This window comes from Ciconia boyciana, chromosome 25, assembly GCF_034638445.1.
Source record: "Ciconia boyciana chromosome 25, ASM3463844v1, whole genome shotgun sequence".
Lineage (NCBI taxonomy): Eukaryota > Metazoa > Chordata > Aves > Ciconiiformes > Ciconiidae > Ciconia > Ciconia boyciana.
This window is the reverse complement of record NC_132958.1, coordinates 4,096,338-4,121,943: the sequence shown is the minus strand read 5'-3', so window position 1 is coordinate 4,121,943 and position 25,606 is coordinate 4,096,338. Positions and strand designations below refer to the sequence as shown.

The window sequence follows — 25,606 nt, the reverse complement described above, 5'->3', positions numbered from 1 at the left end:
ATAATGATAATTAATCAGAAATAGCTTTCATGAAATGGGATCAGTTTGTGCCACTGGGTTTCTTTCCTGTTAGGGGAAACAAAACAAGATGTCAACCAAAAAAACCCACCCAAAACTGGGTACCCTGATAGAAAAGGCATAAATGATACATAACCCGATGTGCTTGGGGAAGCAGCTCTTGAAAGAGATTGACTTTGACAGCCTAATAAATGTCAGCTTCTGACGGGCCCCGGCTCCGAAATGAATCCTCCAAACTTTAATTTGAGACATGATGCTCCCATTACCCAGAACAGAAAATCCCACCTCCCTGCCTCGGATTTCTCCATTGATAAAATTATCTTTTTTTTATGCCTCTAATTGATTGCAATGTTGCTCTTCCCCTGGAGAATTTGCTCCTGCAGCCTGGCAGGGCTGGAGAGGAGCCTCGGAGATGGCTGGAAGGGTCCCTGCGCTGTGCGGGCAGGGGACGGGTGGCACGGGGAGACTCCCAAGACCGGCAGCATCCTCAGCGAGCCCGTCTGCTTCCTCAGAGGAGGAGGAGGAGGCAGGGACTGCCAGGGAGGGACAGCAAGTGAACTGGGAGGGGGGGAGAGGGAAGGGCATTGCAGAAATTAGCTGATAGCCATCTCCCTACCTGATTTTAATTATCCTGTCGGATTTAGCAGGCAGATTTCAGCCCTGCTCGCCGGCAGCTGACAGCCTCGGCGGTGCTGACAAGCAAAGATTAGCGGGGCTAAGCCGGGGACGAGGCTGGAGGCTCCCACCTCGCCTCCGTCTCTGCCCGCCAGCAGGTCCAGGGCACGAGGAAAAGGGAGTTTTGCTTCCGAAGTGGAGCGGGAAGAGGGGTCGCTGCCACCCTGAGCGGCACAGGGTGCCCACGGCCACCTCCAGCCCCCCCGGGGGCACAGCGGGCGCTGGGGCACGGCGACTCAATGCAGCCCCTCTCCTCCGCCATCTCCTTTGCGAGCGATGCAAGGGAAACCCCGATCAGCCACCAAGTAGCTATGCCAGGTATTAGGAGGGGAAAAATGGCCAGTGTTACTACAGGCTAATGGTCCATATTTTGTTTACACTTTCCACTTTCCCATCTAATAACTGCTGCTGGGCTCACTGTCATTTTTCTCTCCTTGCTGCTACTGCCAGCAATTACTCCCCAGCATTTGCATTTAATGATAAGGCCGGGGCCGGGCGTTTTGAACAGATGTCACACCATCGGTGCTTTAACAGCAACGCTGCTCCCTGTGTCGGGGCGAGCGGAGCGGGAGGGGAAAGAGGGGCACAGAGGAAGGGGGAGCAGGAATCCGAGGTGGCAAAACCGGCGTGCACGCCCACGGAGCGTGCATGGGACCTTTGCATGCAGCTAAACCAGTGCCACCAGTGCCAGTGCCACCTCCCTCCCCAGTGCTACCAGCGAGGAGCAGGGCAAGGGGAGCATTTGGAGGAGCCAACCTGGAGCTTATCCCCACCCTTGCCAGCAAGGCAGGGCTCATTATTAATGATTTATTCTTAATTAGGCTGCTCTGTCCATTGCAACCATGCTCCGGCATCTTCGGCACCAAGGTGTCTGGGAACAACAAACATATCGGCAAGAGAATGAATTCCCCAGCTATCGCTTAGGTAGCGTGGAAATAATTACATAGCAACTAGGTGAGCTCAGATTTCATGAAGCTCTTTTGTTCACCGGGCACCTGATCCCAAATGTTGCCGGTAACGGATACGGCAAACACACGGCTACGCACGCACGGCTGCACAGAGAGGGATTAAGGGGGGAATAGCGAGGCATAAGCCCCAGCGAAGGCTTTTGCACGCCCCAAACGGCTCCTCTGCGGGAACCGTACGGATTCAGCATCACTGGAGATGGAGCCGCCGGCAAAACACCCCCCAGCACATGGGCTGGGAACTCAGGGGGAAGGTTTAAACTCAAAATGTTTGAAAATAGGGGGAAAAAGACCCAGCTGCGAGAGCAATCCAAGACACCTCATTCTAATTGTCTGCCACTCTCGGCTCACCAGCTAACGCCTGGCAAGAGGAGCGGCAGAGGCGTTTTCCAGCTGATGAGCGGTGGTTGTCTTCATTTACAAATAGCTCCTCTGATTAATTGCAGGGAGGCGATGCGTTTCTGCTGGCATCGCTGATGAGTCCTTCGGGGACCAGGGTCACATTGCGAGCTCTGCTCCTGCCCGGGGAACGGCTGGAGCCACGCAGCGGGGTTTCCGCAGCCGTGGCATAGGAGTGGGACCCCTCGAGCCCCATGCCTGGTGCCGGGTCACCCAGCACAGCCGTCATCCTCCCGGTCCCTGCCGGGGCCCAGGACCTCCACGCCAAAGCAACGGGGCGCACAGGGAGCTGAAAGTGGCTTTTGACTTTGCAGCGGAAGATGCAGGGAGGGGATGCCAGCAGTTTCGCTGGGATGGATTGTCACCCTGGTGCTTTTGCACGGCAGAAAGGCCCTGCAATTGGGGATATGTTACTGCATTAAGCTTGAATCCCATGTGCAAGCTGCCAGAGCTGGGGGACAGGTCCTGTCCTGTGTGAGCACCCAGCGTCAGTGCTTGATCCTGCTCTCGGAGGCTGCGTGCCTGCGCCACAGCCCCCAGAATCTGCAAAGTGAGGGTGAGCAGGAATGAAGGGAGGTGGGAAAAACCCTCCCTTATGCCTCCCTTTGCAGCAGAGGGGTGGGGAGGGGTGGGCATGCGGAGGCATCCCAGTCCCCAGCATGGGGTGCAAGGCCAGTGGTGCCGCAGGTCCCAGTGCAGGGGGAGCGGAGCCGAAGCCGTGCGGCAGAGCTCGGGAGCCACCGTGCTGCTGGATGCAGCAGCTCTCCAACGAGCCACGCACAAAAAAACCCACCCCACCACCAGCAAACAGCGAGCTCCTGCCTGTTTGAGGCCATTAATGAACCCACAGCGCTCTCTGAAAGAGTCCCCGTGCTCACCGCAAAGCCCTGGCCGGGCTCCAGCCACGGTAATTACTTTCTACCTTCTAAGATCTCCCCTGCCTGTGCAATTAGGATGGGCGAGAGCATTAGCGTGCGGCTCAGCGTGCCGCCCTGTCCCCGGCCCTGCTGGGGGCTGTTTTCGGAGCAGGTTGTGTTTCGCTGCAGGACCCCCTCCATCCACAGCTCTCCAGCAAAGCGGGGATGCTGGGGGGGCTCCGGCGGCTTTTCACCCCTCCCAGACTTGCAACACATCCCTGGAAGATGCTGCCCTGCCAGTGTAACCAGTCTGCCATCCCACAGCCCCCGCTGCGTGGTGCCTGGTGCGGGAACGGGCTGCTCCAGAAGAAGAAAAACCTCCTTGCAAGGACCTGAGCTGGAGGGGGCTCGGCGGTGCGGGGATGGGGGGGGGCCCGGCAGCGTTCGTCCCCCCTCGGCCGCCCCTCATCAGCATGCACCGGGGCTGAGCGGCGGAGCAGCTCCCGTCGGTGACAGGTTTATGCAAGATGAGTTATATAAGCCGTGCAGAACCGGAGTCAGCGGTAATGAGACGCTTGTGAAATCTTGCACCGATCTGTGTCAGTGCCCTAATCGCAGGCGACAGCTGGGCTCTGCGGCTGGTTGGAGATGATAATATTAATGTCAGGAAGCATCAAGCGGAGGATGCGCCTTTCAAAGGGGGGATTACACTCCTCGCGGAAGAAAAGGAAACAGCCCTAATCTTTGCTGTTGGATCCCGGGTGCTGGCGGGGGCCCAGGGAAGCATCTCTGAGTGACCTGGGCTCTGCGTGTGCCACGGAGGCAGGCGGCAACATATGTGCACATATGGGCAGGGGGTATAGCCAGGCCGTATGCAGTGTGAACGCCGGTACAATGGTCCAAGTCCCATTACCTGCTTCTCTTCCATCCCGCTCCCTGCATCCCACCTCCTGCCTGCCCTGCCCATCCCCTGCCTCTGCCGCTGGCCGCAGTGGCCGCAGGGCACAGCATCGCTGTCCCAGGAGAGGAAACTCGGGCTGAGAAGCAACTCCAGGTGCAGAAGCGAAGCTCCCTTTGTAATTCAAGTGGCTTTTCCCTGTCTCCGGGTGCGGCTGCCAATCCAGAATTTATTAGCATGCAATCTGCTCTCATCTGGGATGCCGGTGGAAGGGGAGCTGACAGGCAAGCGCAAACAAACAAACAAACTACAAAAGCAAAGGGCCAGGGATGCTGCGGGTTCTGACAGATGCGAGGCACCGGGTACCGCGGCTGGGTGGAGATGGGCAGAGGCGCCGGCCGCAAAGGCTCGGGTGGGAAAAACCCTTAAGGTTCACATTTTTCTTAGTTATTCACTGTGAGCAGTCTTCACAGCTCACAAGCCTCCGAAAGGCTGGTGATGCCTTTTTGGTCAGCAGAGTCTTTCTCCTGTCCTAGAACTCCTTGCATTTACGAAAGGATGACTACAAAAACCTGGAGTCATTAATATATATCTTTGCTGTAGGTACCTCAGCTCAGAGCCGCTTTTGAGCTGGATGCGCTCAGTAACGGCAGCCAAATCCCAGCTCTGGGAAAACAACTGCCCTCCAGCTGGGACCGATGAGCTGGGGAGGCAATAAAAGCCCGAGGGGGCTGGCTTTGGGCTTTGCTGAGGCATGGCAAGGTGGGTTGTGTTGGTTTTTTTTCCTCTTTTGCCAGGGAAAAAAGCTCTTCTTGCTTTTCTCTCAGGACTGAGCTGAAGCAGAAGCTCACAGCACTGCACTGTACGGGTAAAATGCTGCTTGCTGCCTGCCCAGGAGTGCTTGTTTTTAAGCTGTCCCTCCTCAGCAGCTTTGCGCTTTGCTTTTTGCTGTTCAGTTTGCTCTCGAAAGCCCAGCGTTCCCAGGCCTGGCCCCTCGTGCGATGCATACTCCTGTGTTCGATGCAGCAGAGACGGGGAGCAGCGTGGGCTTGCTGGGGCACAGAGAAGCAGTAAGAGAGCAGCTGGGGAAGACACTGAAGCAATAAAAGAGCAGGTCCCCCATGGAGGGGAATTAGGGATCAATAACCCGGGAGGCAGAGAGTGCAACAACCCTGAAACTCGCTGATGAAAGTGAAACAGGGGAGCAGTTAGCCCAAAGGAGCAAAGGTCCTAAAGTGCAGGTGGAGGGGCCCGGAGCTGACGGCTAACGGGGCTTTGGGGGACGGTAAAGAGATGATGGCGGCAATAATGCGCCATAGGTTACAGTATATGCCGGAGGGGCTGCAGAGGGGGCTGTGGGGAGCACTGCACTTAACCGGGGGGAAAGGCTCTCCGGTCCTCGGTAATGGGTCTGAAAGGGGAGAAGGGGGGTGCTGGCCTTCAGATGTTGTGCGCCGTTTCAGCTTCTGGATGCCAAACGTCTGCTCCCTGACACTGTGGAGCCTGCGGACGAGGGTACCGGGGCAGGAGGCAGCATGTCTGCACGGTGCAGAAGAGCCCTGGTGTAAATGGGATCAGCATCGCATGACTGGGTAACTCTGCTCCCTTTCCTGGGCACTCCTTATCCCCATGGAGCAAGAGGGGCTCTGCCCATGGGTTATTCAAAGCCTCAGTCATGGTATTTCACATTTCCCCTTAGCGTGATGCTGCTGGGGGAGAGAGGCGAAGGGGCAGCAGCTCTGTGTGCCGGTAGCAGCCAGAGCAGGGCAGGTCAGGGGAGGATCACGTCCTACGCAGCGGCTGGGGTCTGCAGCCGGGTGCGTGTTTAGGGGATGGGTGAAGTTGTGGTCTCAGCGAGCAGCTGAGAAAACAGATTATATTGGCAGCAGGGCCAGGAGAGCTGGGCTAACTCGAAGCAGAAGGGAGCCTAGGGTGCTCGCGAGTGCAGAACTTGTAGAAAAGTTGATCTGTGACTCGGTGATTGACTTTTTAACTCAATTCCTCTTCGGGCTATTGCACAGACTCGACTTCTCATTAAACACCACCCCAGCTCTCTCCTGAGCAGATCTGCTGCTATTCAGCAAAGATAAAGCTGGTGCTGCCCTACCTGCCCTGCTGGGCTCCTCCAGCTCCCCACGGCACTGGGTATGGGGACGTGCCCTGGGTGGCACCTTGCGGGGCACAGCCTTATGCCAGGGCTGGGGAGAGGTTTGTGGGATGTGGGGGGAAAGCCTGAAAGGTCAGGCGAGCCAGCTGCGCTCCATAAATCCCACCGAGCGCTGGCGGAGAGGACAGCTTTGCTTCATCTCCATTATTACTTCCTTATGCATAAATACACGGTATCGATGGGGCCATGAATCAAACTCCCCGGCTGGGTCAGCAGGAACGAGAGCTGCCGTCAGCTCTGCCTGCACTGGGGCCCATCCTTCCCGCTGCCCCTCTCTTTCCCGTGCCCCCCAGGGCTAAGGGGGCCTGGGCTCAGAGATCTTGGAACCCCACACCTTGGAAATTTGCTGCGATGGATTTTTTCCCATGCTTAGCCCAGCTCTGCAACAGGGCGAGGAGCAGAGCCCCAGACCCCTCAGCCTGTGCCCGCTCCGAGCATCCCCGCTGCCGCCCAGGGTCCCGCTCCGGAGGGCAGGGAGGGGTGGAGGGGAGGGGAGCCCGCTGCCGGGGAAAGGGCTCTGCCGCTGCCATCTCTTCACCAGCTGCAGCAGCTTCTGCTATCTTTTAATGCACCAATATTTCTTCGAGATTGTGCTCAGTTGCTTCTCGCCCCATTATCACTCAAATGTATATTTTATGTGACTGCAACAAAGGCAGGTCATTCCCGTTACACACCGAGGCAGAGCGGCCTCGCCGGCACGATGCCGGGATGAGGGGCAAGAAGAGGCAGCCGGGGCTGCCCCATCTGACCCACAGATCTGCCCCTCTTGCCTGTCCTCCCTATAGGCTCCAGCCCCACACGCTGCCTCGTCCCAAGGCCTCTTCTCCCTCCCGGTGCTTTATTCCTGTCCTCGCTCCTTCCTCCCCTCTTCATCCCTCACTCTCCTCGCCAGAGCAGCCCTGGGGGGGAAACCCCCAGGTCTTGGCACTCTCCAGGCAGTAGCAGGCAGCCTGCCTGCACATCGCCAAGGCTAACCAGGGAAGGTGCAGGAGGGGTGCGAAGGGCGTAGGGGATACAAGAGCCGGCTTTTGTCGGGTGAAGATCCTCCCTAGCACAGCCCTCTCCTGCCATTGCCCATGCAGAAAGCTCAGGCAGCTGTGGCCACAGGTTTTAATTAAAATTAACTGTTGCCCGCAGCTCCTGGACACAATTACTCAGCCACCAGGTACCTGCTCCGCTGACAGGGAGTGTAATTAAGACATGAGTGCTTCTCCTTCTCCAGCCGCCACCTCCGCCCTGGCACGAAGCAGCCCTCCTCCCTGCGATGCTCCTGGCCTCCCGGGCACTGCCATGTCCCCAGGGACACACAGCGATGGTACCCGCTCCTTCCCAGGGCTCCTTCGCTCCTGTAAGGCTTGGGGCCATCATACAAATCGCTCCTCCACCCCTTGCTGGGAAGCATCATGCAATCACAGTGCTGGTGTCAGCCCAACCCCTCATTAAGTGCCATGCCCCCACTCAAGTAATTACTCCTATTTATAACTGAGCGTTTGCAGCATGCCCTCGATAAAACCCCCGGCTGCTCCACCTCCCGCACTCCTGTCGCTGACACAGAGCAGCAGCTATTTTTACCCCTCTCCCCTGGAGATGCTTTGCTCCCAATTCCAGTCATGGGATTTGAAGAAACTCTGCTGCTCTCACCACCCCCTTCCCGGGGTCCCTGGGGGCTGAGGCAGCGATGCTGGCACCCTCCTGCCAGGGCAAAGGCTCCCCGTGTCCCCCCTGGGTAGGGAACCGGGAGTCTGAGCGTGATCTCTTGTCATCCCTCATCAGGCAGGAGATGCTCCGTGCTGGCGGATGTGGGATCGTGTTAATCCAGCGGGATCTCTGGAGCCCTCCAAGGACCTCGATCTATTGACCTCGCCAAAAAGCGGAGTGAAGCGCGATGCAGGGGGACCCATGGGAACAGCTTTGCAAACCAGCTCTTCCCAAGGACCAGGGTCTCAGACCCAAAGGTGAAACCCCTTTGGGGAGGATCCGTGTCAAAATGAGGCCCCGTTGCTATGAAAGGACCTTTTTTCCCTGAATATCTGCTCCCGTCTGTGCTCTCCAGGGGCAGGGTGCTGGGCTGAGCCCACCCAGGGTCAGCAGAGTCGAGCAGCAGCTCCGTGCAAAGGCAACCCACGACACCGGCTCCTGCTGCCCAGTAAAAATAGAAACCATTCTTTATTTTCACACCAGCTCTTTCGGATGCAATTGCTGCATTTCAAAGAGGAGACGCTGCTCTGAACTCTGCATTAACACCTATCAGTGTAATTTCCCGTGGCGAGTTAAGGAAGCAAAGCAGCACTTAACACGCTTACGCGCGCTGCAGTCCTGGGTGCCAAAGTGCTCGCAGATGGCTCAGGCCTTTGCAAACCCTTGAGCCGAGCTGGAAAATGCCTTCCCATCCGTCTCCGTATGCAGGCCAGGCCTGGGATAGAAAGGAAAATGATTCATCTTCTACGCCAACATAAATCCAGCAAGGGAGGCTGCTTGCGGGGAGCTGAGACCAGGCAGGGAGAGTGCCAGCCTTCAGCATCCCACGGGGCTGAGCAGCAGGAGCCGCTTCACCTCCATCTGTCGGGACAGCAGGTCTCTCGCCAGCCTGGGAACTCAACCTTCCTTAATATACTTATATTAGTATACTTACACTTCCTTAATTTACGTATATCATCTCTGGGAGAGCTTGCTGCCGGACCCGCGGCTCTCTGGGGCTGCCAGCATCCCTGCTCCCTGGCCCTGCGTGCGGGGACACCGGGAGGACGTTAGCTCAAGCGCACAGGGGTTTTCTTTGATTATAAGCAGCGATCGGTGCTGCTTGTGACCCTGTGCCGAGCTCCTGCTGCTGGGTCACCCTGCGCCGGGCTCGGCGGGCACCGCGGCACGGCCCCTGCCCTCCGTCCCCGCGCACGTCCCGGCGAGGCGGCAGAGCCGTGCATTAATCATTCCCGCTGCACGTTGAGCCATCTGGACGGTATTGGCCCTTCTGCCACACCACGGAGGATTGTTAACACAAAGCATATGCTTTGTTTGAAATTAATAATAATTTTAGGCTCTCACCAGCTGCTGGTAATTGGCTCCCCTTTCGCAGAGATAACTGAGAGCAGCAGGGTGGAAATTCAGCCGCTTCCTGGCTCCTTTTCTAATGAGATGAGTCCCCGGGAAAGGTGGCCGTTCTGCAGGGGACAGCGTGACACAGGCCAGGTAATGGCTTTTAACAACTCGCTACACGTGCCCTGTGCCACAGTGACGGTAACACGCAAGCACCGGGGCTGCTCGGGGACCCCGGGGTTCCCTTGGCAGCCCCGTGCAGCAGCCGCAGAGGGAGCAGACCCTTCCTGGGCACTGACCCGGCCAGAGAAGGGCAGATTTTAGCAGCCTCGTTTGCTGTTTAATTGTTGCCATCAGCAGCAGATTAGCGCGGAGGGCGTACTTTTACGTTTTCTTGCTTAAGCATCAGTCTGGGCAGGTGGGTGTTGGGAGGCTGGTGGGGATATTTATATTGCAGGCCTGACAAAATCTGCGTGCGGAGGAGCTCTGTAAAATATACAGAGCATTATTTTTGTTCAAACAGTGCGTATTAAGGCAAAGGGAACGTACTAAACACATCCGCTGCAGCAGAGACATATGAGAGCTGAGGGCTTTTAAAAATCTCTGGATTCAATCTAGGCTTTTAAATGCAACCTGCCCCGTGATGGCTCTGCAGCTGCAGGGGAGGGAGCGGGCAGGGCCACAGCAGCAGCCGGCAGGACCCTGAAACTGGGGCTCTGGCCGCATCCCCCCCTTCGCCATCATTAGGGTCAAGCCGATACCTTTAATGGGTTTCCTGTAATGAAAGTCTAGGCGTAGCATGCAATATCCGAAGAGCTAAAACGCTCGCCTGGGCTCCATGCAGCGCTGCTGTGATACAGCTGATTGGTATTTTAGCCTTCGTCAAATATTCAGCACTGGAAAATGCCACTGAGGGAACTTCGGGCTCACGGTGGGGTGTGGGAACCCTTCCCCCTGCTCCCATCACCCTCCACAGCCCAGCGAGACCACCGGCACTGCAGAGATCGCTGTCCTGTAAGAACAGCGATCCCCTGGACCAAAACCAGCAGCAAATTGCCTTTCCAGAAGGCAATTGCCTTTCCACACCCTTGGCCGCCAGCCCTCCTCATCCCCTCCAGGCCCAAGCAGCAAATTCGCCTGCTCCTTTGGTCCAGGCTTTGCACGCACACTCTCCCTGCAGCGTCAGCCTCTCCCATCTCATTGGCATCACGTTGGCCTCAGCGCATCCCGGTGGGAGGGTCCAGCCGTGCTCTCCTGCATCCCTCCATCCCGCAGAAGGGTGCTCCCCAAACCCTGCCTCCAGCCAGGCAACCCTCAGTGCCCGGCCCTGGGGCGTTTCGGTGCTGGGAGGATTGCTGCTGCTGCGATGTGCCCCTTGCAGCTGCAGCTACGGGGTTTTTTTTTCCCACAGCAGCCGTCATTATAAATATTGCCAGATGGGTGGGAAGGAGAGGGAGGACAAGTGACTCCGCTACGGGCTGGCACCAGCCCGGGAATTTGCACCCAACGCTAGCAGGGGGTCAGCGATGCTTCTGGCTGCAAGGGGGTGCGGGCTGGCCGAGGTGCCCGGGATCGATGCGGGTGGGTCTGTGGGGGCCGAGCACATCGCCCCGCAGCTGAGCCGTGGCCAGCAGAGGCCACGGGATCAATGCGGAGTGAAGGAAATACAGCTGCGGACACGCGGCTTTTACAGCTTCCTTCCCCAAGAAAGGCTGGGTTTTATGGACTTCTGGTAATTGCCAATTAATTTTCTGAAGCCAAGGGCAGGAAGGCAGCCCAGCTCTTTAAGGGCACCCATGCAGGGGCGGGCAAATGGAAAAACAACCTCCTTTTTCCCACCTATTTTCCTGTACAGTCCTCAGCAGAGTCTGGAGTGATGCAATCCCTGCACAATCCCAGCGATGACCGGTCCTGCACTTCTCCATCCACTGAAAAGGGAAGAAAAAGCAGGCTGGATGGAGTTAGGAGTTGGCCATAGCTCCAACCCGTGGCCACAGTCACCACCTTCCCTCTCCTCATCCCGCACCTTGTCACCAGCTTCATTTATTCCCCATCCCAAGAAGGCAGCCGGGAGCCCCAGAGCTCCAGAAAAGAGACAGGCGAAGAGAATCCAGACCCTCCCAATTAGGCAATTTTTCTGAATGAAGAGCCCTGCTCCACCCTGAACAGGGAACGTGATTGACATAAATCCCGGACCTGATTAGGGGCTTGTCGTTTAGCACCTATAATGCCTCCCTCCTAATAGTATTAGGGCCTCCTCGGCGAGACGCTAATGCAGTTTGCAGCTGCACCGTGGCGCCTGGGATTCGGCCGCCGAGCGGCGAGCGCGCTGCAAAATGAGCACATCTCTAATCTGAAGAGACAGTAATGAAAAAAGGAGCTGCCTTGACAAGGTGCGCAGAGCAGGGGGGAAAAATGGTCCCGCTATGCCCGGCCCCAGGGGCATCGTCTCCTGGCCATGGGCAGCATCCCCACCCCGATTGCTCAATGGGCTCGCTCCTTCCTTATTTCCCCATCCTCTCCATCCCGGACATGCCCGTACCCCTCTTTCCTCGCTCTGCCCCTCCAAGCCTTGCCAGCCCAGCCTTTCCCCGGGGATTCTCCCTGCTTTCTCCGCAGGGGCTGCACCCCTGGTCCGAGCCCCGAGCCCCGGGCTGCAGCTCTGCCTCCTCTCCCGGAGGGTGGTGGGGGAGAGGGGCAGGGGTGCTTGCTGGAGGTAGCGACCCTTAAAGCTCTGAACAAATCTCTATTTTGATTAGCTGTGCTCCTAAATGATTTATAATCAGCATAATACAATAACGACAATAACTCCCTAATCAGATTACAGCACTCTCCATTTGTCTGGGGCTTTGCACTGTAATCTCTTCCTCCCCTCTCCGTCATCGATTTTGTTTCTTCAGCCCAGCCTCTCGCTGAGCCCCGCCGAGGGCTTTTCCAGCCTTTGCATCCTCCTTCCCTGGACTTGATATTCCAGGACACATCCCCTTTTCCACCCTAAAACCCTGTCCACGCAGAGGGGGCAGGCAGGGGAAGCCGTGAGCGATTTAATCCGACAGCAAAACCCCCGGCGCTTCACCCGGCCCGTGCTGCTGCCTCTGTGAAATTTGATTAGTGCCATTCGCAGCGACTCCCTCGTTAGCCTGGCTGGTACGGTACAAATCTCGTTAGACCCATAGGATCTTTAAGTGAAGTCCGGAAGGTGTTTCCATTTCTTCGGTTAATGAAGAAAAATAGTGGTGGAGGCGGCTGGAAGGAGCGGGGATTGCAGCACGGAGCCAGGCTGGAGGACGGCGAGGAGAGAGGACTGTGTTAACACTGATTAATAATAAAGAACCACCATAATGAGCACTAATTAATAATAGCACATGTTTAAGCAATTGATTCCCGGTGAATGGCATCGTGCCGTCAGGAGTCCCCATCGCTCCAGCTAACCAAGCCGGCAGCGCTGCTGGATGCTCCTGGCCGTGCCTGGGTCACCAGGGTCCGGAGATGGGAACCAGCCCGGTCGTGGATGGGGATCACCCCTCACTGCCGTAGGAATAGAGCCGGGAGAGGATGGGGAGCCGCGGGCTAAGGAGCATCTCCCGTCCCTCAATGCACCCTGCTGCCTCCTAAACCCCTGCCCATGCCAGCCGGCAGGTCCCAGGGCACGGCAAGATCTGCCATGCTCCATGCTCGCTCTTATTCCGACGTTCAGTCACTGCAAAAAAACCTGCCAGAGGCTTGTTTTTTCTCTTTTTTTGACCAGTTTTAGGTGTTTCTGCGCAGGGAGCATCCCTGTGCCCTGCGTGAGCCTGGCCAGGGCGGGCAGCGGAGCCCACCGCTGCCTGCACGAGGGGACCACGGCTGCCAGGGACCTGTTTGTCTCCCGACCCCTTCAATTCAGTGTGTGATAGATAGATTGATATGGAGCTTTAATCAGTGTAATATATAAAGCACTTAATTTGCCTTATTAAAAGTCTGCACTTTGGATTTTCAGGATCCAGGAAATTAACTCAAGCACCTAAGCATTTATTTGATTGAAAGAGATTATAAATAATTCATGCCTTTTCTTTGCCTTCGGTGGCAGACCTGCCAGGGTGGTGGGGGACCGGCAGCGGCTCCCAAGGTCCCTCCATCGCGGTGATGGAGCTGGTGTGCACCAGAGATGGCCCATCCAGGGTGATGGGCACCGACGGAGCCTGGGCAGCCCTGGGAGACTGTTCTGTGCCGGGGGACCATCAGCCGACCGACGGGGAATTGGGGCTGGTGCCTCTCACCGTGCCAGGCTGAGGGGCTGGATGTCCCCTAGCAAGGGCTGTGCAGGGCTGGAGGTGGCCAGGAGGAGGAGGAGGAGGAGGAGCAGGCTGACCCAGAGCAAGTCAGGCTCTGTCAGGCCACGTACTGGTCTCACTGTACTGGGAGGAGAGGAGCCAGCCACTAAAATCACCATGACAATAAAGCTGAGTATATTATCTATAATTCAGAGGAGCTGGAAAGTGGTTTTATTTAAAAAAAAATTAAAAATAAAAACGTGGCTGAGACAGTAGAAATTTATGCCACTGTTCTTGCTGAGCAAGGATGTGGTGTGACCTTCGGACAGGCACAGTGCCCAGCCCCGGCCACGACGCTGGCTGCTGTGGGGGGCCGAGAGCAGGCACAACCCGGGGGGGGCTGCGTGTGGCCGCGATGCCGTCCCGGCAAGAGCTGAGGGGGCGAAGACCGGTGTGGGCGAAGAGAAATCTGCAGGTGGGGTGCGTTTGCTGTGTGAGCTGTGCATCGTCTGGCTGCTTTCGAGGTGTGGGGTGTGCATGGCCGGGGTGTGCATGGCCGGGGTGTGCATCCCCGGGGGTGTGCATGGCCAGGGTGTGCATCCCCGGGGGTGTGCATGGCCGGGGTGTGCATGGCCAGGGTGTGCATGGCCGGGGTGTGCATCCCCGGGGTGTGCATGGCCAGGGCGTGCATGGCCAGGGTGTGCATGGCCGGGGTGTGCATCCCCGGGGGTGTGCATGGCCGGGGTGTGCATGGCCAGGGTGTGCATCCCCGGGGGTGTGCATCCCCGGGGGTGTGCATGGCCGGGGTGTGCATCGCCAGCCCTTGTAGCGTGGACTGAGCACCCCGGGGCCGCGCATCATCCGGCTGCATCTGGCGGGGTGGGACACGCATCCCTAGGGATGTGCGTGGGGGGGGGCCCGTGGCACGCAGAGCTGGGGTTCCCAAAGTTTGCCTGGGCGAGGAGCTGAGCTGGGCTTGGGGTTCGGTCCGCAGGAGCCCCCCGAGGCTGCGGGGTGCGAGGCGGGGGTGCTGGACAGGCCGGAGCGGAGCAGCGGAGGGGCTGCGGGAGGGCCCCCTGCCCGGCCGCTGCCTGCCCTGCCCGTACGGCGGGCGCGCACTGCCCTCCAGCGGGCGCGTCCCGGCTGCCGGCCCCGCAGCTGGCCAGATGTGCCCCGCCGCTCCGGAGGGATGCCCGGGCGGAGGGGAGCGCTTCGCCCCTCCAGCCATGGGTGCGCTGAGCCGGGGGGGTCTCAGCTCTGCCTGGGGGCGGGGGGAGTGGCTGGCTGGGGGGGGGGGGGGCTGCCAGCCGCGGGACGGGACGGGGGGGTCCCCTCTCCTCTTCTCCTTCCCCATCCCGCTCACTGCAGGTTCTTCTTCTTTGCAAACTTGAGGGCCACGTTGTCGTACTCGGTGTCCCCCAGCCACTCCTTGCCCTGCAGCAGGAAGGGCTGCCGGAGAGGGACGGGTCTCTTGGGCACTGCGTAGTCATCCCGCTGTGGGTTGTAGGGGTACTCGTGCCCGGCGGGCTCCTCCGGGGCGGCCTGCAGCCTCCACGCCTCTCCCTTCACAGCCTCGGGCTCGTCGTAGACGGTGTGGGCAGATACACCTTCGGGCTCGTCATAGATGTGGTAGGACTTGCTGGCGGTGGGGCGCAGCGGGGGCTGCTTGCCCGCTTGCCCCCCTGCCTCCCTGATGCTGTCGTAGAGGGGGTCGGGGACCTCATCGGGGCAAGGGATCAAGCTGCTGAACTTGTGAGCCACAAAAGTCTTGGCGATGGTGTCGAAGGGGATGGCGTACTCCGATTCGGTGGCTGTCTCGGCTGCAGCATCCTGCCTCCAGCCCTTCTCCGGCACCGGGGGGTTTCCCCGCCGGAGGGAGGTGCAGGGCTCGGTGTAGGGGCAGTGGGCACCACGGGAGGGCAGGAAGGCACCCGACGGCTCCCTGGTCCCGGGGCAGCTGCTGGAGGGCATCGCCAGCTTGGCTTTCGGCACCTTCCCCTCCCAGGTGGGCTCCAGCGAGGGGCACTTGGTGCCACCGGGCTCCTCGTGCCCCTGCGCCCAGCTGGGCGTCTTGGCGTGGCTGAGCGGCCGGGGGGCATCGTCCCCAGGGCCACCCCACCGCGGCTCCTCGGCCCCCCGGCCCCGATGCACACTGATGGCCGACTCGATCGCCTGGAAGATCTCATTGCCTTGCCTGGTGTCAAACTCAAAGTTGCCTTCTCCGGACGCGCAGCGCCGGCCAGCCTCGAAGGAGAAGGTCACCTGGGGAGGGACAGGATCAGGTCCCCGTGCCACAGCCCACCTCTGGCCCACCCTTCCCAGACCCCCCTTACCTTATCCCGCCCAAAGCGCCGCAGGAAGTGGTAAGGCCAGCTGTAGAGGATCTCCAAGGTCTGGAAATCGAGCAGCTCCAGAGCCTCCTCGCCGGCTTGCAGGATGCACCGGCCCCAGAGCCGGCAGCGCTCAGAGGACTCGGTGGCCCTCACTGTCACCTCAAACGCCCGCTCCAAGCCGCCTGGGGATGGAGGAGGGTGGCATTTGACACGTGCAAGGAGCAGAGCTCCTCGCTGCAAGAGCAGAGCTGCATCTCCCACCAGAGAGGTGCTGTGGGGCTCGTGACTCCCCGCAGCCGGGGCTGTGGGGAAGCGGCGTCCGGCCGATAAGGGCTCAAGGGCTCCGGCCGTGCAGGAGCAGCCTGATAGCACAGCAAAACCCAGCCCTGCCAAACCACAGAGCAGGAAGAGGCTATTTCAGGAGGAGACTTTCCACCGCGCTGCCTGCACGTAGTCGCAGCAGGGGCTGCTCCCTTGTGCAAAAGCGGCCGAGGTTCCTCGGGAAGGGGGGTGATGAGATGCTGCGGGACATGCGCTACCTCCTGTGCAAGCAAACCCAGCTCCACGGCACCTTCCCCACCTCCCGGTGCCTACCTTTGCCCCGGGAGCTGTAAAGGGAGTTTTCCTCCATGGAGAATTCGCTGTCGGTGCCCAGCGAGCTCTGCTGGCTGTCTTTGCCTGCTGCCTGCTCCTCTCTGCTCCTCTGCCCAGGAAAGAGGAGCGGGTGAGCGAGGGCAGGGCACGGCATCCCCCCAGCCTCCCCCATTGCAGCAAACTCCCAGGATTCCCCCGTACGGATCCCGCTCTCTCCCATGCCCCGGTTATCCCTGCCCAGTGCGTACCGGGAAGGCCAGCTCGCACAGCTTCTGGATCCAGCTGGCCGCCTCGGTGCCATCAGCGGCCAGGAGGTACCGCTTGTCGGTGGTCTCCAGTAGGAAGGGGACGGTCTCCTTGGGGCAGCCGGCATCGCCGCTGGCCTCTGCCACATGCACGCAGTCGCTCAGCTTGACCAGCCGCTTGCTGCCCTCGCCTTTCCGCAGCTTCTCGGCAGCCGGCGGTGCCGAGCCCTCGAAGAGCTCCAGGCGGGCGGTGGAGCAGGAGCTTTCCCGGTACAAGACGCCCCAGAACTTCCTCCATTTCTGCCGTGGGGAGAAGCAGTGAGAGGAGCGATAAACCCAGCATCAGCCAGCTCTGCTTTCACTGTTCCAGGAGTTTTCATCCCCTTGGGATCATGCATGAGCCCGGGGCAGAACATCGGAGCGAACCCCTCCAGGGTCCGGGCAGGGTCTTGCACCCTCGCCCAGGTGGGCTGGCCAAAGCAGGGGGTGAGATAAACTGGGTGGTGTGGGGAAAAGCATCCCCACACACGGCATAGCTGGCAGCCTGCGGCAAGGCTTTCCCAGCCAGGAAAGGCTCCGGCAGCATCCCAGCCTCACCCGGCACCGGCATCCATCCCATGCCTCCCCCACCCCACGGTACCCAAAAGCCACGCCGACGGCCACCCGCTGCCGAAGGACTTTCAGGTCCTCGTTTGCTCCGTCTTTCCCGAAAACACCAACTTTTGAAGCGATTCCCGACTCGCCCTCTGAGGAGGCAGCAATCCACGGCACATCGTGCGTGGGAGGCGGTGGCGGAGGGGAAGCGGCAGGAGAGGAAGCAGCAGGAGAGGAAGTCTTGCACCAAAATCAGAGCATCCTCCATGGAGGCTCCCTGCACCGGGGACCCGCCGGGCCTGGCAGGCTTTGCCGAAACGCAGCGCCTTTTTGACAGGGCGTGTTTTTGGGACCCGCCTTGGGGGTGGCCTCTGCCCCGTCCTCCGCCATCGCAGGCATCGTGCGTGGTGGCGGCTGCCTTGCTGCGGGACGGCGATGCCCTGCCTGCCGCCCTGCCTGCCGCCCTGCCTGCTCTGCCGTGCCGCGCACCCACCCTGCCCGCGGCATTTTGAGCCCCTGTGGAGGGTGGCCATGGGAAGCAAGACTCGGCTCTGCCTCCTGCCCGGGCGTGGAGCCGGAGACGCCCGGGCGGCTCCTTCCCCTTCTTGCACAAGAGCAGTGCCGGCAGGAGCCATTGCTAAACCCCAGCTGTTATCAGCCGCTGAAGCAACGAGGCTCTGGGGGTTGCATCCGTTCGTGCCGTGGCTCTGGCCGGCTTTGCAGAGCCTCTGCTGGGGTGGCCCAGCTCGGGGGGGGCGGGGGGGCCTTCTCTTTGCAATGTGTCCCCAGCGCCTTCCGTCCCCCTGCCCGTCCCCACCTGCCCGACGTGCCGGCAGGGAGCCGACGGGCGGTTGGGGAGCCAACGGGTGGGAGCATCCCATCCCCTACGGATGCAACCCCCCCCGTACCCCCGTACCCAGCCCAGCCGAGCCCCCCGCCCCGCGGGTCTTCCTCGGGGACCCAGCAGCCCCCCGCCACCTCCTCACCTTCCCGAAGGTCTGCTGCAGCTGGAGGTAGAGCACGCCCTGCTTCACCACCGCCTCCTCCATCCTCCTCCAGCCACCAGCATCCTCCTGAGCTGCCCCTCCGCCGTCGGCCCCCCTTGCCCCGCAGCTCCGGGGGGGTCCCGTCCCGGCCGCGCGCCCCCGTCCCGCCGCAGCGCTGCCGTCGCGCCAGGTCGTGCTGTCTCAGCATGTGACGTGCGGTCGGGCTCTTCTGTTTCCTACGCTCACGCGGCGCGGGCTCTGGCTTCCTGCGCCTGTGAGCTTACCATAAAGGGCAGCCGGTGCCGGGCAACCCTGCCACAGCCGTGCCTCGGTTTCCTCGTCTGTGAAATGGGTCCAGAGGCAGGTCTGAGGGCTTCCTCATTGGGGTAACGACTCCCCAGCTCTGCTGATCCGCCTGCTCCCGGGCATCACCCGCCATCCCAGCCCAAACCAGCGCTCCCAGTAAGGGCGGCGCAGCCCCCGGCCCTGAAACTGGCCACGATGCAGCTGGAGCGTGGGTGAGGGGGCGAGCTGGGGAAGGCGACAGCGTGACGCAGAGGAGGGAGGAAGAGGTTTGAGGCTGCGGGCAGCGCCAGGGTGTCGTTTGGTGCCCAGACCTGGGGGATGGGGACAGGGACGGGGACGGGGTGGCAGGGGCTGGACGGGGCGCCGGGCTGGCGGAGCACGGCGAGGTGCAGCCGCGGGGGAACCTGGAGCACCACAGCCCTTGGTGCAGGGGACCCGGCGGCGCTGGGCACCCACGGGCCCCTCAAGCTTCATCCTCAGGGCAAGAGAGGGCCCCGTGTGCGCAGCCCCCCCCGCGCAGGGCTCGCCCGTTGCGAAGGAGCACCCAAGGGTGCTGGGGTGCCCGGCCGGGAGCTGGGCCGGCAGCGCCGAGGCTGAGCCACCACCAAACGGCCCCGGCTGCCGCCGCGGCGCTGGGCCAGGGCTGGCGGAGCGTGAGGTGTGCCCCTGGCTGGGGTAACTGGGAGCACTGGAGCAGGGGCTGGGGTAACTGGGAGCACTGGAGCAGGGGCTGCTGGGGTAACTGGGAGCACTGGAGCAGGGGCTGCCGGGGTAACTGGGAGCACTGGAGCAGGGGCTGCTGGGGTAACTGGGAGCACTGGAGCAGGGGCTGGGGTAACTGGGAGCACTGGAACAGGGGCTGGGGAGCACTGGAGCAGGGCTGGGGAGCTGCTGAACTGGGAGCACTAACTGGGAGCACTGGAGCAGGGGCTGGGGTAACTGGGAGCACTGGAGCAGTAGCACTGTGGGGTAACTGGGAGCACTGGTGCTAACTGGGAGCACTGGCTGGGGTAACTGGGAGCACTGGTAACTGGGAGCACTGGCTGCTGGGGTAACTGGGAGCACTGGAGCAGAGGCTGGGGTAACTGGGAGCACTGGAGCACGGGCTGGGGTAACTGGGAGCACTGGTGTAGGTGCTGGGGTAACTGGGAGCACTGGTGCACAGCCTGCTGGGGTAACTGGGAGCACTGGAGCAGGTGCTGGGGTAACTGGGAGCACTGGAGCAGCGGCTGGGGTAACTGGGAGCACTGGAGCACTGCTGGGGTAACTGGGAGCACTGGAGCAGGGGCTGGGGTAACTGGGAGCACTGGAGCAGGGCTGCTGGGGTAACTGGGAGCACCGGAGCAGGGGCTGGGGTAACTGGGAGCACTGGAGCAGGGGCTGCTGGGGTAACTGGGAGCACTGGAGCAGGGGCTGGGGGTAACTGGGAGCACTGGAGCAGGGCTGGGGTAACTGGGAGCACTGGAGCAGTAACTGGGAGCACTGGAGCAGGGGCTGGGGTAACTGGGAGCACTGGAGCAGGGGCTGCTGGGGTAACTGGGAGCACCGGAGCAGGGGCTGGGGTAACTGGGAGCACTGGAGCAGGGGCTGCTGGGGTAACTGGGAGCACTGGAGCAGGGGCTGGGGTAACTGGGAGCACTGGAGCAGAGGCTGCTGGGGTAACTGGGAGCACCGGAGCAGGGGCTGGGGTAACTGGGAGCACTGGAGCAGGGGCTGCTGGGGTAACTGGGAGCACTGGAGCAGGGGCTGCCAGGGTAACTGGGAGCACTGGAGCAGAGGCTGCCGGGGTAACTGGGAGCACTGGAGCAGGGGCAGGGGTAACTGGGAGCACTGGAGCAGAGGCTGCTGGGGTAACTGGGAGCACTGGAGCAGGGCCTGCTGGGGTAACTGGGAGCACTGGAGCAGGGGCTGGGGTAACTGGGAGCACTGGAGCAGGGCCTGCTGTGGTAACTGGGAGCACTGGAGCAGGGGCTGCTGGGGTAACTGGGAGCACTGGAGCAGGGGCTGCTGGGGTAACTGGGAGCACTGGAGCAGGGGCTGCCGGGGTAACTGGGAGCACTGGAGCAGGGGCTGGGGTAACTGGGAGCACTGGAGCAGAGGTTGCCGGGGTAACTGGGAGCACTGGAGCAGGGTCTGCTGGGGTAACTGGGAGCACCGGAGCAGGGGCTGGGGTAACTGGGAGCACTGGAGCAGAACTGGCTGCTGGGGTAACTGGGAGCACTAACTGGGAGCACTGGAGCAGGGGCTGCTGGGGTAACTGGGAGCACTGGAGCAGGGGCTGGGGTAACTGGGAGCACTGGAGCAGAGGCTGCTGGGGTAACTGGGAGCACTGGAGCAGGGGCTGCGGTAACTGGGAGCACTGGAGCAGGGGCTGTAACTGGGAGCACTGGAGCAGGGGCTGGGTTAACTGGGAGCACTGGAGCAGGGGCTGGGGTAACTGGGAGCACTGGAGCAGGGCCTGCTGTGGTAACTGGGAGCACTGGAGCAGGGGCTGCTAACTGGGAGCACTGGAGCAGGCTGGGGGTAACTGGGAGCACTGGAGCAGCGGCTGCTGGGGTAACTGGGAGCACTGGAGCAGGGGCTGGGTTAACTGGGAGCACTGGAGCAGGGGCTGGGGTAACTGGGAGCACTGGAGCAGGGGCAGGGGTAACTGGGAGCACTAGAGCAGGGGCTGCTGGGGTAACTGGGAGCACTGGAGCAGAGGCTGCTGGGGTAACTGGGAGCACTGGAGCAGGGGCTGCTGGGGTAACTGGGAGCACTGGAGCAGGGGCTGCCAGGGTAACTGGGAGCACTGGAGCAGGGGCTGCTGGGGTAACTGGGAGCACTGGAGCAGGGCCTGCTGGGGTAACTGGGAGCACTGGAGCAGGGGCTGCTGGGGTAACTGGGAGCACTGGTGTAGGTGCTGGGGTAACTGGGAGCACTGGAGCAGGGGCTGCTGGGGTAACTGGGAGCACTGGAGCAGGGGCTGGGGTAACTGGGAGCACTGGAGCAGGGGCTGCTGGGGTAACTGGGAGCACTGGAGCAGGGGCAGGGGTAACTGGGAGCACTGGAGCAGGGGTTGCCGGGGTAACTGGGAGCACTGGAGCAGGGGCTGGGGTAACTGGGAGCACTGGAGCAGAGGCTGCCGGGGTAACTGGGAACACTGGAGCAGGGGCAGGGGTAACTGGGAGCACTGGAGCAGGGGCTGCTGGGGTAACTGGGAGCACTGGAGCAGGGGCTGGGGTAACTGGGAGCACTGGAGCAGAGGCTGCCGGCGTAACTGGGAGCACTGGAGCAGGGGCTGGGGTAACTGGGAGCACTGGAGCAGAGGCTGCCAGGGTAACTGGGAGCACTGGAGCAGGGGCAGGGGTAACTGGGAGCACTAGAGCAGGGGCTGCTGGGGTAACTGGGAGCACTGGAGCAGAGGCTGCTGGGGTAACTGGGAGCACTGGAGCAGGGGCTGCTGGGGTAACTGGGAGCACTGGTGCACAGGCTGCTGGGGTAACTGGGAGCACTGGAGCAGGTGCTGGGGTAACTGGGAGCACTGGAGCAGGGCCTGCTGGGGTAACTGGGAGCACTGGAGCAGGGGCTGCTGGGGTAACTGGGAGCACTGGAGCAGGGGCTGGGGTAACTGGGAGCACTGGAGCAGGGGCTGCTGGGGTAACTGGGAGCACTGGAGCAGGGGCTGGGGTAACTGGGAGCACTGGAGCAGGGGCTGGGGTAACTGGGAGCACTGGAGCAGAGGCTGCCGGGGTAACTGGGAGCACTGGAGCAGGGCCTGCTGGGGTAACTGGGAGCACTGGAGCAGGGGCTGCTGGGGTAACTGGGAGCACTGGAGCAGGGGCTGGGGTAACTGGGAGCACTGGAGCAGAGGCTGCCAGCGTAACTGGGAGCACTGGAGCAGGGGCTGGGGTAACTGGGAGCACTGGTGTAGGTGCTGGGGTAACTGGGAGCACTGGAGCAGGGGCTGGGGTAACTGGGAGCACTGGAGCAGGGGCTGGGGTAACTGGGAGCACTGGAGCAGAGGCTGCTGGGGTAACTGGGAGCACTGGAGCAGAGGCTGGGGTAACTGGGAGCACTGGAGCAGGGCCTGCCAGGGTAACTGGGAGCACTGGAGCAGGGGCTGCTGGGGTAACTGGGAGCACTGGTGTAGGTGCTGGGGTAACTGGGAGCACTGGAGCAGGGGCTGGGGTAACTGGGAGCACTGGAGCAGAGGCTGCCAGCGTAACTGGGAGCACTGGAGCAGGGGCTGGGGTAACTGGGAGCACTGGAGCAGAGGCTGCCGGGGTAACTGGGAGCACTGGAGCAGGGGCTGCTGGGGTAACTGGGAGCACTGGAGCAGGGGCTGCTGGGGTAACTGGGAGCACTGGAGCAGGGGCTGGGTTAACTGGGAGCACTGGAGCAGGGGCTGGGGTAACTGGGAGCACTGGAGCAGAGGCTGCCGGGGTAACTGGGAGCACTGGAGCAGGGGCAGGGGTAACTGGGAGCACTGGAGCAGAGGCTGCCGGGGTAACTGGGAGCACTGGAGCAGGGGCTGGGGTAACTGGGAGCACTGGTGTAGGTGCTGGGGTAACTGGGAGCACTGGAGCAGGGGCTGGGGTAACTGGGAGCACTGGAGCAGGGGCTGCTGGGGTAACTGGGAGCACTGGAGCAGAGGCTGCTGGGGTAACTGGGAGCACTGGAGCAGGGGCAGGGGTAACTGGGAGCACTGGAGCAGAGGCTGCCGGGGTAACTGGGAGCACTGGAGCAGGGGCTGGGGTAACTGGGAGCACTGGAGCAGGGGCTGCCAGGGTAACTGGGAGCACTGGAGCAGGGGCTGCTGGGGTAACTGGGAGCGCTGGAGCAGGGGCTGGGTTAACTGGGAGCACTGGAGCAGGGGCTGGGGTAACTGGGAGCACTGGAGCAGGGGCTGCTGGGGTAACTGGGAGCGCGGGAGCAGAGGCTGCCGGGGTAACTGGGAGCACTGGAGCAGGGGCTGGGGTAACTGGGAGCACTGGAGCAGAGGCTGCCGGGGTAACTGGCACCACTGGAGCAGGGGCTGGGGTAACTGGGAGCACTGGAGCAGAGGCTGCCGGGGTAACTGGGAGCACTGGAGCAGGGGCTGGGGTAACTGGGAGCACTGGAGCAGAGGCTGCCAGGGTAACTGGGAGCACTGGAGCAGGGGCTGGGGTAACTGGGAGCACTGGAGCAGGGGCTGCCGGTGTAACTGGGAGCACTGGAGCAGGGGCTGCTGGGGTAACTGGGAGCACTGGAGCAGGGGCTGGGGTAACTGGGAGCACTGGAGCAGAGGCGGCAGGGGTAACTGGGAGCACTGGAGCAGAGGCTGCGGGGGTAACTGGGAGCACTGGAGCAGGGGCTGGGGTAACTGGGAGCACTGGAGCAGAGGCTGCCGGGGTAACTGGGAGCACTGGAGCAGGGCCTGCTGGGGTAACTGGGAGCACTGGAGCAGAGGCTGCCAGGGTAACTGGGAGCACTGGAGCAGGGGCTGGGGTAACTGGGAGCACTGGAGCAGGGGCTGCTGGGGTAACTGGGAGCACTGGAGCAGGGGCTGCTGGGGTAACTGGGAGCACTGGAGCAGGGGCTGGGTTAACTGGGAGCACTGGAGCAGGGGCTGGGGTAACTGGGAGCACTGGAGCAGAGGCTGCCGGGGTAACTGGGAGCACTGGAGCAGGGGCAGGGGTAACTGGGAGCACTGGAGCAGAGGCTGCCGGGGTAACTGGGAGCACTGGAGCAGGGGCTGGGGTAACTGGGAGCACTGGAGCAGAGGCTGCCAGCGTAACTGGGAGCACTGGAGCAGGGGCTGGGGTAACTGGGAGCACTGGAGCAGAGGCTGCCGGGGTAACTGGGAGCACTGGAGCAGGGGCTGGGGTAACTGGGAGCACTGGAGCAGGGGCTGCTGGGGTAACTGGGAGCACTGGAGCAGGGGCTGGGTTAACTGGGAGCACTGGAGCAGGGGCTGGGGTAACTGGGAGCACTGGAGCAGAGGCTGCCGGGGTAACTGGGAGCACTGGAGCAGGGGCAGGGGTAACTGGGAGCACTGGAGCAGGGGCTGTTGCGGTAACTGGGAGCACTGGAGCAGGGGCTGGGGTAACTGGGAGCACTGGTGTAGGTGCTGGGGTAACTGGGAGCACTGGAGCAGGGGCTGCTGGGGTAACTGGGAGCACTGGAGCAGGGGCTGCTGGGGTAACTGGGAGCACTGGAGCAGAGGCTGCTGGGGTAACTGGGAGCACTGGAGCAGGGGCTGGGGTAACTGGGAGCACTGGAGCAGAGGCTGCCGGGGTAACTGGGAGCACTGGAGCAGGGGCTGCAGGCTAACTGGGAGCACTGGAGCACGGGCTGGGGTAACTGGGAGCACTGGAGCAGGGGCTGCTGGGGTAACTGGGAGCGCTGGAGCAGGGGCTGGGTTAACTGGGAGCACTGGAGCAGGGGCTGGGGTAACTGGGAGCACTGGAGCAGAGGCTGCCGGGGTAACTGGGAGCACTGGAGCAGGGGCTGGGGTAACTGGGAGCACTGGAGCAGAGGCTGGGGTAACTGGGAGCACTGGAGCGGGGGCGGGGGTAACTGGGAGCACTGGAGCAGAGGCTGCCAGCGTAACTGGGAGCACTGGAGCAGGGGCTGGGGTAACTGGGAGCACTGGTGTAGGTGCTGGGGTAACTGGGAGCACTGGAGCACGGGCTGGGGTAACTGGGAGCACTGGTGTAGGTGCTGGGGTAACTGGGAGCACTGGAGCAGAGGCTGCTGGGGTAACTGGGAGCACTGGAGCAGGGGCTGGGTTAACTGGGAGCACTGGAGCAGGGGCTGCTGGGGTAACTGGGAGCGCTGGAGCAGAGGCTGCCGGGGTAACTGGGAGCACTGGAGCAGGGGCTGCTGGGGTAACTGGGAGCACTGGAGCAGGGGCTGCCGGGGTAAATGGGAGCACTGGAGCAGAGGCGGCCGGGGTAACTGGGAGCACTGGAGCAGGGGCTGGGGTAACTGGGAGCACTGGAGCAGAGGCTGCCGGGGTAACTGGGACCACTGGAGCAGGGGCTGGGGTAACTGGGAGCACTGGAGCAGAGGCTGCCGGGGTAACTGGGAGCACTGGAGCAGGGGCTGGGGTAACTGGGAGCACTGGAGCAGAGGCTGCCAGGGTAACTGGGAGCACTGGAGCAGGGGCTGGGGTAACTGGGAGCACTGGAGCAGGGGCTGCCGGTGTAACTGGGAGCACTGGAGCAGGGGCTGCTGGGGTAACTGGGAGCACTGGAGCAGGGGCGGGGGTAACTGGGAGCACTGGAGCAGAGGCGGCAGGGGTAACTGGGAGCACTGGA

At 61.8% G+C, this 25,606-nt stretch overlaps 2 protein-coding genes across 3 annotated transcripts in view; one reads left to right on the top strand and one right to left on the bottom strand.

The window, feature by feature from the left end:
- The window catches only part of XPO7 (exportin 7), a 325,319-nt gene that overhangs the window by 248,471 nt on the left and 51,242 nt on the right, over positions 1–25,606 (top strand). The gene's annotated exons all lie outside the window — the stretch shown is intronic.
- On the bottom strand, positions 13,101–18,205 carry DOK2 (docking protein 2). Of its 2 annotated transcripts, none has more exons than XM_072846081.1 (5): positions 18,018–18,205; positions 16,441–16,737; positions 16,193–16,301; positions 15,599–15,780; positions 13,101–15,527 (listed from the first exon to the last, which is right to left on the bottom strand). In XM_072846081.1, exons 1-5 carry the CDS (start codon positions 18,078–18,080, stop codon positions 14,625–14,627), a joined length of 1,554 nt encoding a protein of 517 aa, XP_072702182.1. In that variant the 5' UTR covers positions 18,081–18,205; the 3' UTR covers positions 13,101–14,624. The 2 variants fall into 2 exon arrangements, with proteins under 2 accessions (XP_072702182.1, XP_072702183.1); XM_072846082.1 differs by lacking the exon at positions 18,018–18,205 and adding an exon at positions 17,078–17,155.

Excerpts from the sequence above, each read along its gene's own strand:
- DOK2 (XM_072846081.1), bottom strand. The coding sequence starts at position 18,080 with ATGGAGGAGGCGGTGGTGAAGCAGGGCGTGCTCTACCTCCAGCTGCAG. Across the intron at positions 16,738-18,017 it reads TGCAGCAGACCTTCGGGAAG|AAATGGAGGAAGTTCTGGGG; the intron begins GTGAGGAGGTGG and ends TCCCCACGGCAG. Across the intron at positions 16,302-16,440 it reads TGTGCGAGCTGGCCTTCCCG|AGGAGCAGAGAGGAGCAGGC; the intron begins GTACGCACTGGG and ends TTTCCTGGGCAG.